The sequence below is a fragment of the Anolis sagrei genome, chromosome 4 (genome assembly GCF_037176765.1).
Source record: "Anolis sagrei isolate rAnoSag1 chromosome 4, rAnoSag1.mat, whole genome shotgun sequence".
NCBI classification, from domain to species: Eukaryota; Metazoa; Chordata; class Lepidosauria; order Squamata; family Dactyloidae; genus Anolis; species Anolis sagrei.
In genome coordinates this window covers 105,062,813-105,077,469 of record NC_090024.1, presented here as the reverse complement: position 1 = coordinate 105,077,469, position 14,657 = coordinate 105,062,813, and the positions used below count along the sequence as shown (strand labels likewise).

The 14,657-nt window shown below is 40.8% G+C and overlaps 1 protein-coding gene across 1 annotated transcript in view; it reads right to left on the bottom strand.

Annotated features, from left to right (window-relative positions):
• The window catches only part of CTNNAL1 (catenin alpha like 1), a 61,038-nt gene extending 47,298 nt beyond the window's left edge, over positions 1 to 13,740 (bottom strand). Inside the window, exon 1 of the mRNA XM_060774635.2 lies at positions 13,505 to 13,740. Within this exon, the coding sequence (XP_060630618.2) occupies positions 13,505 to 13,684 (180 nt within the window). The 5' untranslated portion in view covers positions 13,685 to 13,740. The remainder of the gene's footprint in view (positions 1 to 13,504) is intronic.
• Positions 13,741 to 14,657: the final 917 nt, after the last annotated feature.

Below are 14,657 nucleotides of genomic sequence, written 5' to 3'. Positions count from 1 at the left end.
ATAAATGAAATAGTAATAAGAATAAGAATAAGCATAAGAATAAGAATAATAAGAATAAGAAGAAGAACAGACATAAGCCCAAATTTCCAGGTGTTGTTGTTTCTCCTCCACAAACAGCATGCTGCCAGCATTTAACCCCATGACCACTTACATTTCTATAGTACCTTTGTTCTACCGAACTCATGATTAATGCTACTTATAGCTAATGTTTCTTCAACCAACATTGTTGAAGCTCAGAACAAAAGTATGATTCAGGTCTGGCTCTCAAACAGTAAAGCTTTACTGTGGATTCATTTGTCAGACTCATTGATATCATACTTGAAAAGCTTTATGTACATGAGAAGGCAACAGGTTCCCTCCCTCCACTTACTACTTCAAAAGTCTGTTTCCTCCGCATTCCTCTTGTCACTCTGCAGATACAAACTGATGGACAAAGTATCCCTAGAGGAAGTAACTGATACTCTGGAATGTTTATTGCAAGCCCACAGGGACTGAAACTGTATCTCTGTCGATATAGAGCTCCTTGCAATACAGCAAAGATAGGAACCTCAGTGTAACAAAGGATTTGCATCTTGGGAGGATGCAAAATGTTCCAGGTGATCCCCACTTCTACTCTAAGCAACCACATCTCAATACAACTTGTACCCACAGGGATATACATGGGAGGTTTCATGGATACATCATACCAAATATCAGGCTTAAAGTTATCAAAATAACATCTGGTATACAGATCAATGTAAAAGCAGTTTTCTTTTTTCTTTATTTGTTGTTAAGGGTTAGTCCAAACACCAAAAACCCCTAACACATATGGACTGCATGAGCAGGACTCAGTATTGTTCACTGCCACTGAAGAACACACAAAAGTTAAAATGTGACATAGGGATATGCATAGATATGTGATTTGCCCAATCTCTCACAAATGTTATCTCAGTAACAGAAAGCAACAAATGCAAAAAACAGAAAATTACCATGCTCACATTTCATTTCTTATTCATATATACCATGTGTAATTAATTCTGACCACTATTGCACTAGTCTCTACCCTAACAGAAGTAAATTTACTCTTAGTTTCTTTGAAATGAATGATGCCACAGCCAGACGTCCATCCCTTTGATTTAATGTTGCCCTCAACAAAGAGGGATTATCTTTGAAGTGAGCAGCCCTCCACAGTGACCAAATGATGTTTCTCATATCAATTATTGCTTTGAGAAAAGAAAAACTTTGATTTCTCGGTATTTAAAATATTCTAGATCAGAGCTGAGGAAGCTGCTCAAAGACTTCAAACAGCACTCTTTGGGAAGTACAGGGTTAGTCAAAATGCATAGGCCAATAAGCCATTGTATTATCTGCCTGTGTATTTGTGTGTATTTGAGAGGAGGGAAGAGATAGGGAGAGAGAAAAATAAGTTGAGCTGAGTTTGAGATAAGTATCAATCAAGACTTTATTATGGTCCATGACCAGCACAGAAAGATGAGTAAATACTCTGAAGACATCAGACACCATCTGATCTTGGAAGCGAAACAGAGTCAACCCTGCTAAGTATTTGGGATGGGAGAACAACAACAAATACCAGGTGCTTTCAGCTATATTTCAGAGGAAGGAACTGGCAAAACCACCTCTGAATAGTCCTTGCCTAAAAAAACCCTACAAAATTCATGGCATGTCCAGAAGTTGACAGCACATTTGAAAGTACATACACCAGAGAGACAGGATGTGTTTGCACAAAGAAGAAAGGAGTTATGCAAACCAATAATACTAAAATGTCTACCGACTTTGGGTCCCATCCTCATCCAAGACTAGTTGTGAACCAATGGTCATTCTTAGATGAATATATAATTTAAAAAACAAATACAGCATGTTAATATTACTGCAAAACAATTTCAGATGCTTTTCTAATAACTAAAAGCAGTTGAAGTGAAATGTTTGATATGGAGAAAATATCCAATAAAGTGTAAGTGTGCTTTGATTGTTATATTCAAACAAAGCTGAAATATCACTTAGAAATCATTTTTATTGCAACACGTATGAATACTTAATGGCATGACAACTCAGTAGCAAACACTCCCCCTGCATTTTTGGAATAAAAACATTAATGAACTGACAGCCATTAAGATACTAATTTTAGCTCATCCAATGGGCTGTGCATGGTTTATGTAGGCAGGCTTCTTTTTAAAAGAAGTTAAATTGCAACTTTGAAACCGCCTGGTAAGACTGGTATTTTATTTACTAGTTATGTAGCTAATTAATTCTGCAGATCTCAAAGATTTCTTTTTCATAACAGAAATACTCCATGGTGGAAAATTTTCTGCCACTCAACCTTCAGTTTCTGAAGCTCAGACTAGCAGGAGGCTTGAAAAAATGTTAAGTGCAACCATGAGTTGGACTATAGGCCAAATCAAAAGTATACTCCAAAGCACAGGATACAAGTGTTAATGGTTCCATTATAGCTTGTGTTGCCAAGACAACATTCTGACATCTTCTGAACTAGATGGAGATGGCTTGATAGCTGTACATGCTGTATTATTGCCAGAGGGAGTCTCTGGAAATTAGAGGAGAAGGAAGGCATTTATTAAGGGAAATACTTCAAGATAAGGACTAGAAGCTTGAAGCCGATATGTTCAATGATGGATAGCCAGGAAGGAAAGTCAAAGTGAAAGATATGATCACAGCAACACAAGGCGGGGAAGTTATTTGACAGCAGTGATGTTTTGAAAAGATCAAAGAACAGACACAACAGGCAGCAAGTAATTCAGTCAGGAGAGGACCAAGATATGCATAAAGATAAGGTGCAGTAAGAAAAGTATGCATTTAAAACTTGCTGAAGAACAGCTGAATATGAATGGAGAAAGTCTGGTATCAAATATTATTGCACGGCCCGATACGTGAGAGGGGATGATGGGGGAAAGAGCCCTGAAGCCAGTCTTCCACACTTCAATCAAACACAGCAAGAGATCAAGAAAACATTGAATATCGCTAAGTGAAAGAACATATGTTTTGCATACAGAAGCTCCTAGATATAGTTTTTGGCTTCTCTGCCCAAGACCCTGAAGAGTCATTGCAACTCACAAAAATATAATACTGGGTTAATGGGATAAATCATCTGATCAGGATGAAGAAAGTGCTCCAGAAAGTATACAGGCCATCTCTTTGCATCTGATGCTATTGCTGAGGCCCAAACACTACCCCAACTGTGATAATTTATGCTTGGGGCTTACATAAATTAGTAAGCACACAGCCAACAATTTACAAATCATTTACTTAACTGGCTATTTCTTGACTTAGCATAATGTTTAGCATAACAACCACAGAAAGCTGTTTCTAAATGATTTAGAAATAACCTCTCTTGTGGATTCTTGGGTCTGTCCCTATATTTCTATAATAAATATCAATAGGATTCTGCTAGTGGGTTAAGGATATTGTAATTATATCCCACCAAGTTGTTTTACCCATATGTATACAGGTTAAAGCTGTATGCATAAATACAACCAAGAAAAATGAAGATGAAGGAAACTAATTTGAGCAATGTGAAATATAATATATGCATGATTCACTGCAATTTCACAGTTTGCTTTTTTCATGTCAGGAGTGACTTGAGAAACTGCAAGTCACTTCTGGTGTGAGAGAATTGGCTGTTTGCAAGGATGCTGCCCAGGGGATGCCTGGATGTTTCGATGTTTTACCATCCTGTGGGAGGCTTCTCTCATGTCCCCACATGTGAATCTGGAGCTGACAGACAGGAGCTCACCCCGCTCCCTAGATTCCAACGGCCAATCATTTGGTTAGCAGTCCTGCCAGCACAAGGGTTTAACCCACTGTGCCACCAGGGGCTCCTTGACAGTCTGTTGGAAAAGATAAACACACAACCCTGCTCCCCACTCCCCCACATTAACCCCACTTATAATCTCTAAAAAGGAGCCCCCTGTGGCGCAGTGGGTCAAACCCCCGTGCCGGCAGGACTGAAGACTGACAGGTCGCAGGTTCCAATCCAGGGAGAGCACAGATGAGCTCCCTCTATCAGCTCCAGCTTCTCATGTGGGGACATGAGAGAAGCCTCCCGCAAGGATGATAAAACATCAAAACATCTGGATGTCTCCTGGGCAATGTCCTTGCAGAAAGCAAATTCTCTCACACCAGAAACGACTTGCAGTTTCTCAAGTCGCTCATAACACGACCAAAAAAATCTCTCTAAAAGTACACAAACATCCAGTGATTCTACATTGGGATCCTCTAGAAGTTACAGATTACATAACTCATCGGTCTTCCAGCAATAAGGGCCAGTGGTCAGTCATGATAGGATCTGTAGTGAAAAGCACCTATAGGATCCCAGTTTTGGAAAAGCTGCCCTATGATGCTTTGCCAGTATTTCTCTAATGTTAATTAGAGGAATTAAAACAGACACATTCACTATGGAGCTGTCACTAACCATAATTTCCAGTATGCTAATCACACAGATTTTCTGCTCCACAGGGATTTATGGATACAATTGCAAACATCATTACAACATGCCTTCTTCCCTCTTTCAGGCCAGTTCAAACCGCCTAAAGTTTTACTACTGCACTAAGAACCTTCCTTCTAGCTAAGGATGAATCTCCAAAACATCTCCCTCATATGCATCCTTTTTATTATTGCACAAAAAATGAGAAATCCAGTCTTTCTGGGCATCATTTCCAAACCTTCACACATTTTTCAACCTACAAGATAACTGCAGAACATGGGCAGGAAACCTTGTGTTTACTCATTTGTCTTCAAAGGGCATCACTGAGTCTTATTTCACTGGTGATATGGTGTAAACATGGAGTTTATTCAGAGCAAATGGAAGAGGTGTTCTCATCTGAGTTGGCTCCATGATAATATGGAAAGAGGAGTATTACAATGAGTCCAAATTTAAAAGGACAGCAAACACACAATGTACCAGATGATCTTGATCATGGTATATAATGTTTACCAAACAGGGGATCTGGAACATTACGCTTGTTTTATGTGTTGTCGAAGGCTTTCATGGCCAGAATCACTGGGTAGCTGTGAGTTTTCCAGACTGTATGGCCATGTTCCAGAAGCTTTCTCTCCTGATGTTTTGCCCACATCTATGGCAGATATCCTCAGAGTTTGTGAGGTCTGTTGGAAACTAAGAAAGTGGGATTTATGTATCTGTGGAATGTCCAGAGTGGGAGAAAGAACTCTTGTCTGCATGAGGCAGGTGTGAATGTTGCAACGGACCACCTTGATTGGCATTCAATGGTCTTGCAGCTTCAAAGACTGGTTGCTTCCTGCCTGGGGGAATCCTTATTTGGGAGGTTTTAGCTGGCCTTGATGGTTTCATGTCTGGAATTCACATTTTTGAGTATTGCTCTTTATTTACTGTCCTGATTCCAGAGATATATAAACCTCACTTACCTAGTTTCCAACAGACCTCACAACCTCTGCCACAGATGTGGGTGAAACATTAGGAGAGAATGCTTCTGGAATATGGCCATACAGCCTGGAAAACTCACAGCAACGAAGCTTGTTTTGTTTGATAGAAAGTATAATGTATTAGTGCACAATCTGTCTCTGTGTGTGCGTGAATGACTGTCGGTGCTCCCACATATTTCTAACCATAGTATTTATGCTAAAGCTTACTCAACTTTCTTAGAAAGACAAGTGTGATATTCATAAATACACATTTAAGTCAGAAATCCAAAGAATAGCATACAAATTGGATTCAAAAGTAACAATTCTTATACCTGATATTTAAAAATAATCAAGTGAGAATTATTCTGTTCAGTTCTGCATTTTGCTTTGCATTTCCTTTGTCCCTGATTCCCTCTTTTTCATTGCACAAAATCATTAAAACTATGCCATGTTTTAATGCTGAATGTTTTGTCCCCAATCACACTAAAACTTTTAAAAAATAGGTTTAATCCTGTGTCACACTTGTCGAACTGGAGTCTGCTATAAATGTACTTTGGAGTAAATCATACTTTGAACTTTAAAATACTTTGTTTCAATATTTTTTGACATTTTGAAACAATCAAAAAGTTATCTTATTAGTTGTGACACATGCGACTTGCTGCTGGGCAATCACACGAGTCTTTGAAAAACTGATGATAGTTTTTCAAGGTCAGTTCTGCTCCAGAACTCTCTACTTAGTAGATAATGGGAGATATAGTCCAAGATATATACAAGGATCCAGGATGGGAATGGCTGTTTTAAGCTATAAGTGGACCATAAACTACTACTGCATGTTTGCATGGGAAGAGGGAATTAGTATAAAAATGTCAGCTGATCATTTTTTAGGAATGTCTGTTCTAAATGTTAAATGTTTATAAGGCAGGAGTGCAAGTTTGACTTCAAGTGCAGCTGTTCGCAACATGCAATGTACAATGAAATAAAAAAATGATTTAGTCACAAAATGAATCATATAAATGCCACAAATATGAGAATACACACATGTTCAGCACAAGATAGTACTGCAGTTGTTTATTAGTTACAGCACTGCCATCAGCCCTCAGTGGCCCCACTTATTCTGCGCATCTTTTTGAAAGCAACACATTCATCAGGAACCTCAAACATCATGTTTTCCAGCTGCTATGATGTCAAACTCAAAAATGTATTAGTACAAAAATGGCCACTCTTTCTGGGCACTGAGTGAGATATTTGAAATTCACTGTACACCCACAGGCTTAACATTCAAGGACATTCATGCTGAGATTTTAACAAGCCTCTTAGGTGCCTGAAGTGATCTGGATGAATAGAGACCAAGAGCAGGCAGGAGAGGCTCTAAGGGCTGATCCTTCGCCCCAGAACAATCCACCAGGATGAATGGGACTTCATTGTCACCCACATGAATGGCAGAGGCACTTTTGCTGATGTTCTTGAGCAGCGTCCTATTCATTTCCATTTGCATCATGCTAATGATGATGTGTTCAAATTCTGAATTTAACTCACATTTATTGAAAATCATTCTGCTGGGTTATTGTAGGTTTTTCAGGCTATATGGCCATGTTCTAGAAGCATTCTCTCCTGACGTTTCATCTGCATCTATGGCAAGCATCCTCAGAGGTTGTGAGGTCTACTGTTTTGCAGGATATACACATTTTTAGGGGAGGGGGAGAGATGAGGGGGTGATTGTTTATTCCTCAAACAAGTTGAGTCTCAATATATTATCAAAGGCTTTCATGGCCAGAATCATGGGGTTGCTGTGAATTTTCCAGACTGTATGGCCATGTTCCAGAAGCATTCTCTCCTGACATTTCACCCACATCTATGGCAGGCATACTCAGAGGTTGTGAGGTCTGTTGGAAACTAGGCAAGTGGGGTTTATATATCTGTGGAATGCCCAGGGTGGGAGAAAGAACTCTTGTCTGCTTGAGGTAGGCGTGAATGTTGCAGTTGGCCAACTTGAGTAGCATTGAAAAGCCTTGCAGCATCAAGGTCTAGCTACTTACTGGTCCTGGTGATAAACTGGTCCTGATGGTTTCTTGAGATTTATATATCTGTGGAATGTCCAGGGTGGGAAATGAACTGGGGACTGCCTGTACTTGCATATACATTATGAACTTTCTCGGATGGGACCCAATGCTACACATGAAATACGCACTTTATACACATACATATCAGATGTTGAGAGATTTAAGTATATTTGCACAAATATAATGAGATATCTTGGGGATGGAGGCCCAAGTCTCAATGCAAAATTCATTTGTTTCTACAAGGGTTTCTACGGTAGACGAGGAAAGGAGCGCAGGCAGTGAACACAAGATGTGATAATGCAGGCTGAGGCCCCTTCTACACTGCCATATAAAATCCAGATTATCTGCTTTGAACTGGGCTACATGGCATTGAAAATTCATATAATCCAGGGGCCCTTCCACACAGAATATCAAAGAAGAAAATCCCACAATATCTGCTTCGCACTGGGTTATCTGAGTCCACACACTGTGGAAGGGCCCCCAGCTCAATGTAGATAATTAGGATTATATGGCAGTGTAGATCCAGCCTGAGGGCCCTTCCAGACAGACCCTATATCCCTGAATTGGATCCCAGGTTTTCTGGTTATCCCAGATTATCTGGCAGTGAAGACTCTGGACCCTTCCACACAGCCCTGTATCCCAGAATATCAAGGCAGAAAAACCCACATTATCTGAGTGTGGACCCAGATAACACAGTTCAAAGTAGATATTGTGGGATTTTCTGCCTTGATATTCTGGGATATAGGGCTGTGTGGAAAAGCCCTCGGGGGCCCCTACAAGACAATTGAATCAAATCCCACATTTTCTGCTTTGAACTGGAACATATGGCAGTGTGGAATCAAATAACCCAGTTCATAGCAGATATTGTGCAATTTTGTGCCTTGATATTCTGGGTTATATGGCTGTATGGAAGGGCCAAGTCTGCACTTGGAGATCATAGAATCATAGGGTTGGAAGAGACCTCATGGGTCATCCAGTCCAACCCCCTACCAAGATGCAGGAAAATTGCATTCAAAGCACTCCCAATAGATGGCCATTCAGCCTGTTTAAAAGCTTCCAAAGAAGGAGCCTCCACCACACACAGGGGCAGAGAGTTCCACTGCTGAACAGCTCTCACAGTCAGGAAGTTCTTCCTCATGTTCAGATAGAATCTCCTTTCTTGTAGTTTGAATATCCAGGATAAGCAGATAATCCGGGATAAGCAAATAACCTGGGATTAGATCCTGGAAAATAGAGCAGTGTGGATCCAGCCTGAGACCGCTTCTATACTGCCCTATATCCTGGTACAAGGGTCCTCAAACTTTTTAAACAGAGGGCCAGGTCGCAGTCCCTCAAACTGTTGGAGGGCCGGATTATAGTTGGGAAAAAAACCATGAATGAATTCCTATGCACACTGCACATATTTTATTTGTAGTGCAAAAAAGAAAAACACTTAAAAACAATACAGTGATTAAAATGAAGAACAATTTTAACAAATATAAACTTATGAGAATTTCAATGGGAAGTGTGAGCCTGCTTTTGGCTGATGAGATAGGATTGTTGTTGTCAAACCAGAATAGAGATGTCAGTCACCCACCCTCCTCTCTCTCTCCTTCCCCCCCTTTCCTTCTCCAGGTTAAAACTATTATATTAATTATATTTATTATTATTATTATTATTATTATTATTAAGAATGGATGGCCATCTTTCAGTACTGCTTTGACTGTCCCATACATTCACGAAGGCAGAAAGTGGTTTGTTATTATTATTATTATTATTGAGAAGAAGCACTGTCAAACCAGAATAGAGATGTCACTCACTCACCCTCCTCTCTCTCTCCTTCCCCCCTTTCCTTCTCCAGTTTAAAACTATTATATTAATTATATTTATTATTATTATTATTATTATTATTATTAAGAAGGGATGGCCATCTTTCAGTACTGCTTTGACTGTCCCATACATTCACGAAGGCAGAAAGTGGTTTGTTATTATTATTATTATTATTATTATTATTATTGAGAAGAAGCACTGTCAAACCAGAATAGAGATGTCAGTCACCCACCCTCCTCTCTCTCTCCTTCCCCCCCTTTCCTTCTCCAGGTTAAAACTATTATATTAATTATATTTATTATTATTATTATTATTATTATTAAGAATGGATGGCCATCTTTCAGTACTGCTTTGACTGTCCCATACATTCACGAAGGCAGAAAGTGGTTTGTTATTATTATTATTATTATTGAGAAGAAGCACTGTCAAACCAGAATAGAGATGTCACTCACTCACCCTCCTCTCTCTCTCCTTCCCCCCCTTTCCTTCTCCAGGTTAAAACTATTATATTAATTATATTTATTATTATTATTATTATTATTATTATTATTAAGAATGGATGGCCATCTTTCAGTACTGCTTTGACTGTCCCATACATTCACGAAGGCAGAAAGTGGTTTGTTATTATTATTATTATTATTATTGAGAAGAAGCATTGTCAAACCAGAATAGAGATGTCAGTCACCCACCCTCCTCTCTCTCTCCTTCCCCCCCTTTCCTTCTCCAGGTTAAAACTATTATATTAATTATATTTATTATTATTATTATTATTAAGAATGGATGGCCATCTTTCAGTACTGCTTTGACTGTCCCATACATTCACTAAGGCAGAAAGTGGTTTGTTATTATTATTATTATTATTATTATTGAGAAGAAGCACTGTCAAACCAGAATAGAGATGTCACTCACTCACCCTCCTCTCTCTCTCCTTCCCCCCCTTTCCTTCTCCAGTTTAAAACTATTATATTAATTATATTTATTATTATTATTATTATTATTAAGAAGGGATGGCCATCTTTCAGTACTGCTTTGACTGTCCCATACATTCACGAAGGCAGAAAGTGGTTTGTTATTATTATTATTATTATTATTATTATTGAGAAGAAGCACTGTCAAACCAGAATAGAGATGTCAGTCACCCACCCTCCTCTCTCTCTCCTTCCCCCCCCTTTCCTTCTCCAGGTTAAAACTATTATATTAATTATATTTATTATTATTATTATTATTATTATTATTAAGAATGGATGGCCATCTTTCAGTACTGCTTTGACTGTCCCATACATTCACGAAGGCAGAAAGTGGTTTGTTATTATTATTATTATTATTGAGAAGAAGCACTGTCAAACCAGAATAGAGATGTCACTCACTCACCCTCCTCTCTCTCCTTCCCCCCCTTTCCTTCTCCAGGTTAAAACTATTATATTAATTATATTTATTATTATTATTATTAAGAAGGGATGGCCATCTTTCAGTACTGCTTTGACTGTCCCATACATTCACGAAGGCAGAAAGTGGTTTGTTATTATTATTATTATTATTATTATTGAGAAGAAGCACTGTCAAACCAGAATAGAGATGTCACTCACTCACCCTCCTCTCTCTCTCCTTCCCCCCTTTCCTTCTCCAGTTTAAAACTATTATATTAATTATATTTATTATTATTATTATTATTAAGAAGGGATGGCCATCTTTCAGTACTGCTTTGACTGTCCCATACATTCACGAAGGCAGAAAGTGGTTTGTTATTATTATTATTATTATTATTATTATTATTGAGAAGAAGCACTGTCAAACCAGAATAGAGATGTCAGTCACCCACCCTCCTCTCTCTCTCCTTCCCCCCCTTTCCTTCTCCAGGTTAAAACTATTATATTAATTATATTTATTATTATTATTATTATTATTATTATTAAGAAGGGATGGCCATCTTTCAGTACTGCTTTGACTGTCCCATACATTCACGAAGGCAGAAAGTGGTTTGTTATTATTATTATTATTATTATTGAGAAGAAGCACTGTCAAACCAGAATAGAGATGTCAGTCACCCACCCTCCTCTCTCTCTCCTTCCCCCCCTTTCCTTCTCCAGGTTAAAACTATTATATTAATTATATTTATTATATTTATTATTATTATTATTATTATCAAGAATGGATGGCCATCTTTCAGTACTGCTTTGACTGTCCCTTACATGCACGAAGGCAGAAAGTGGTTTGTTATTATTATTATTATTATTATTATTGAGAAGAAGCACTGTCAAACCAGAATAGAGATGTCAGTCACCCACCCTCCTCTCTCTCTCCTTCCCCCCCTTTCCTTCTCCAGGTTAAAACTATTATATTAATTATATTTATTATATTTATTATTATTATTATTATTAAGAATGGATGGCCATCTTTCAGTACTGCTTTGACTGTCCCATACATTCACGAAGGCAGAAAGTGGTTTGTTATTATTATTATTATTATTGAGAAGAAGCACTGTCAAACCAGAATAGAGATGTCACTCACCCACCCTCCTCTCTCTCTCCTTTCCGTTGTTACCCAGGCCTATAGTTTGAGGGGCTGTGATCTGGCCCTCTGTTTAAAAAGTTTGAGGACCTCTGTCCTAAAATATAGAGCAGTCTAGACACAGCCTGAGAAGGGACGGTGCTTTATTTATTTATTTATTTATTCATCGTGTCAGTGCAACCAGTTGATTATGTTACATTTCTAACAGAAAAAAGCAAAAAAACAAAACAAAACAAAAACAGACAAAATACGAAAATCTTGAGTTTGGTAGTTGACGATAGAAGGGCCATCGGATAACCCAGTTCAAAGCAGATATTGTGGGTTTTTCCTGCCTTTATATCCTGAGATATAGGGCTGTGTGGAAGGGCCATCGGATAACCCAGTTCAAAGCAGATATTGTGGGTTTTTCCTGCCTTTATATCCTGAGATATAGGGCTGTGTGGAAGGGCCATCCGATAACCCAGTTCAAAGCAGATATTGTGGGTTTTTCCTGCCTTTATATCCTGAGATATAGGGCTGTGTGGAAGGGCCATCCGATAACCCAGCTCACAGCAGATATTGAGGGTTTTTCCTGCCTTTATATCCTGAGATATAGGGCTGTGTGGAAGGGCCATCGGATAACCCAGTTCAAAGCAGATATTGTGGGTTTTTCCTGCCTTTATATCCTGAGATATAGGGCTGTGTGGAAGGGCCATTGGATAACCCAATTCAAAGCAGATATTGTGGGTTTTTCCTGCCTTTATATCCTGAGATATAGGGCTGTGTGGAAGGGCCATTGGATAACCCAGTTCAAAGCAGATATTGTGGGGTTTTCTGCCTTGATATTCTGGGATATAGGGCTGTGTGGAAGGGCCCTCAGACAACCCAGCTCACAGCAGATATTGTGGGTTTTTCCTGCCTTGATATCCTGGGATATAGGGCTGTGTGGAAGTGCCCTCAGACAACTCAGTTCAAAGCAAATATTGTAGGGTTTTCTGCCTTGATATCCTGGGATATAGGGCTGTGTGGAAGGGCCATTGGATAACCCAGTTCAAAGCAGATATTGTGGGGTTTTCTGCCTTGATATTCTGGGATATAGGGCTGTGTGGAAGTGCCCTCAGACAACTCAGTTCAATGCAAATATTGTAGGGTTTTCTGCCTTGATATCCTGGGATATAGGGCTGTGTGGAAGGGCCATTGGATAACCCAGTTCAAAGCAGATATTGTGGGATTTGGTAGGGACGATGCTGGCAACCCCCCAATGGAGCCCAAGGGACTATTTCTAGCCTCCTCCTGCTTCTCCAAAGAGCGCGCAGGAATCCTACCTCGGCTCAAGGTAAGGCTCATGCAATATTCACAAAGCCACACAAAGCAACGAGCCTGGCAGCAACAACAACAATAGCCAAAACTTTTTTCGCCCAAACTTTCGCGGAAGTTAGTCACAGGCTCTTTAAAACGGATTACAGTCGAAAGGAGGAGAAAAAAGAATGAGGGAAAGTTATGTGAAAGAAAGAAGCGCCCCAAAAGCCAAGCCAAAAAGCAAAGGCCGGGGTGAATGGATGGATGGCTGGCTGGCTGCCCTTCAAAAGAGAGAAAGTCCTTCCCCGTTTGAAGGCGCTTCGGCTGAAAGGGGAACGGATGAGTCCCTTTCTGGGCACACGAAGTGAGTCCCAAATGAGGAGGAAGATAGGGCGGGAGGAGAAGGAGCCTTCAAAGTGGACAATGAAGGGGGAGGGCTGGGTTGGAGTGGGCAATACCTGCGCCACCAGCGGCACCAGCGTCTGCTCCACCGACCGCGAGCGGATCTGCAGCCCCGGCAGCAGCGGCTCCCAGCCCAGCGCCGAGCCCGGAGGGGAGCGCGGCCACGGGCAGACCCCGCTCCCGAGGCTCCCTCCTCCGCCTCCTCCTCCTCCTGCGCCGCCGAGGAACGCGGCCATTGCTCCGGAGCCGCGCCGCTCGCTCCTTCTCCAGAAGAGGAATGAAGAGGCGGCGGCAGAGAAGCCGGGGCTCCCCCTCGAGGCTCCGCCCCTTTCTCCGCCCTCCCTCTCCCCCTCTTTTTCCCGCCTTCGGACGTCGCCCCCCCCCCTCCAGCCAATAGGGTGGCCTCAGAGGGTCGCGCGCGCTCGCTTCGCCCCTCAGGCGGGAAAATTGCCATGCCTTATTCCTCCCCACCTTCTGGGTTAATAAACCCTCTCAGGGTCCTTCCACACAGCCCTATAGCCTAGAATATCAAGGCAGAAAATCCCACAATATCTGCTGTGAGCTAGGTTATCCAATGGCCCTTCCACACAGCCCCATATTCCTGGATATCAAGGCAGAAAATCCCACAATATCTGCTGTGAGCTGGGTTGTCTGAGGGCATTTCCACACAGCCCTTTATCCCAGGATATCAAGGCAGAAAATTCCACAATATCTGCTTTGAGCTGGGTTATCCAATGACCCTTCTACACAGACCTTTATCCCAGGATATGAGGGCAGAAAACCCCACAATATCTGCTTTGAGCTGGGTTATCCAATGGCCCTTCCACACAGCCCTATATCGCAGAATATCAAGGCAGAAAACCCCACAATATCGGCTTTGAACTGGGTTATCCAATGGCCCTTCCACACAGCCCTATATTCCTGAATATCAAGGCAGAAACCCCCACAATATCTGCTTTGAATTGGGTTGTCTGAGGACACTTCCACACAGACCTATATCCCAGTATATCAAGGCAGAAAACCACACAATATCTGCTGTGAGATGGGTCGTCTGAGGACCCTTCTACACAGACCTTTATCCCAGGATATGAGGGCAGAAAACCCCACAATATCAGCTTTGAGCTGGGTTATCCAATGGCCCTTCCACACAGCCCTATATCGCAGAATATCAAGGCAGAAAACCCCACAATATCGGCTTTGAACTGGGTC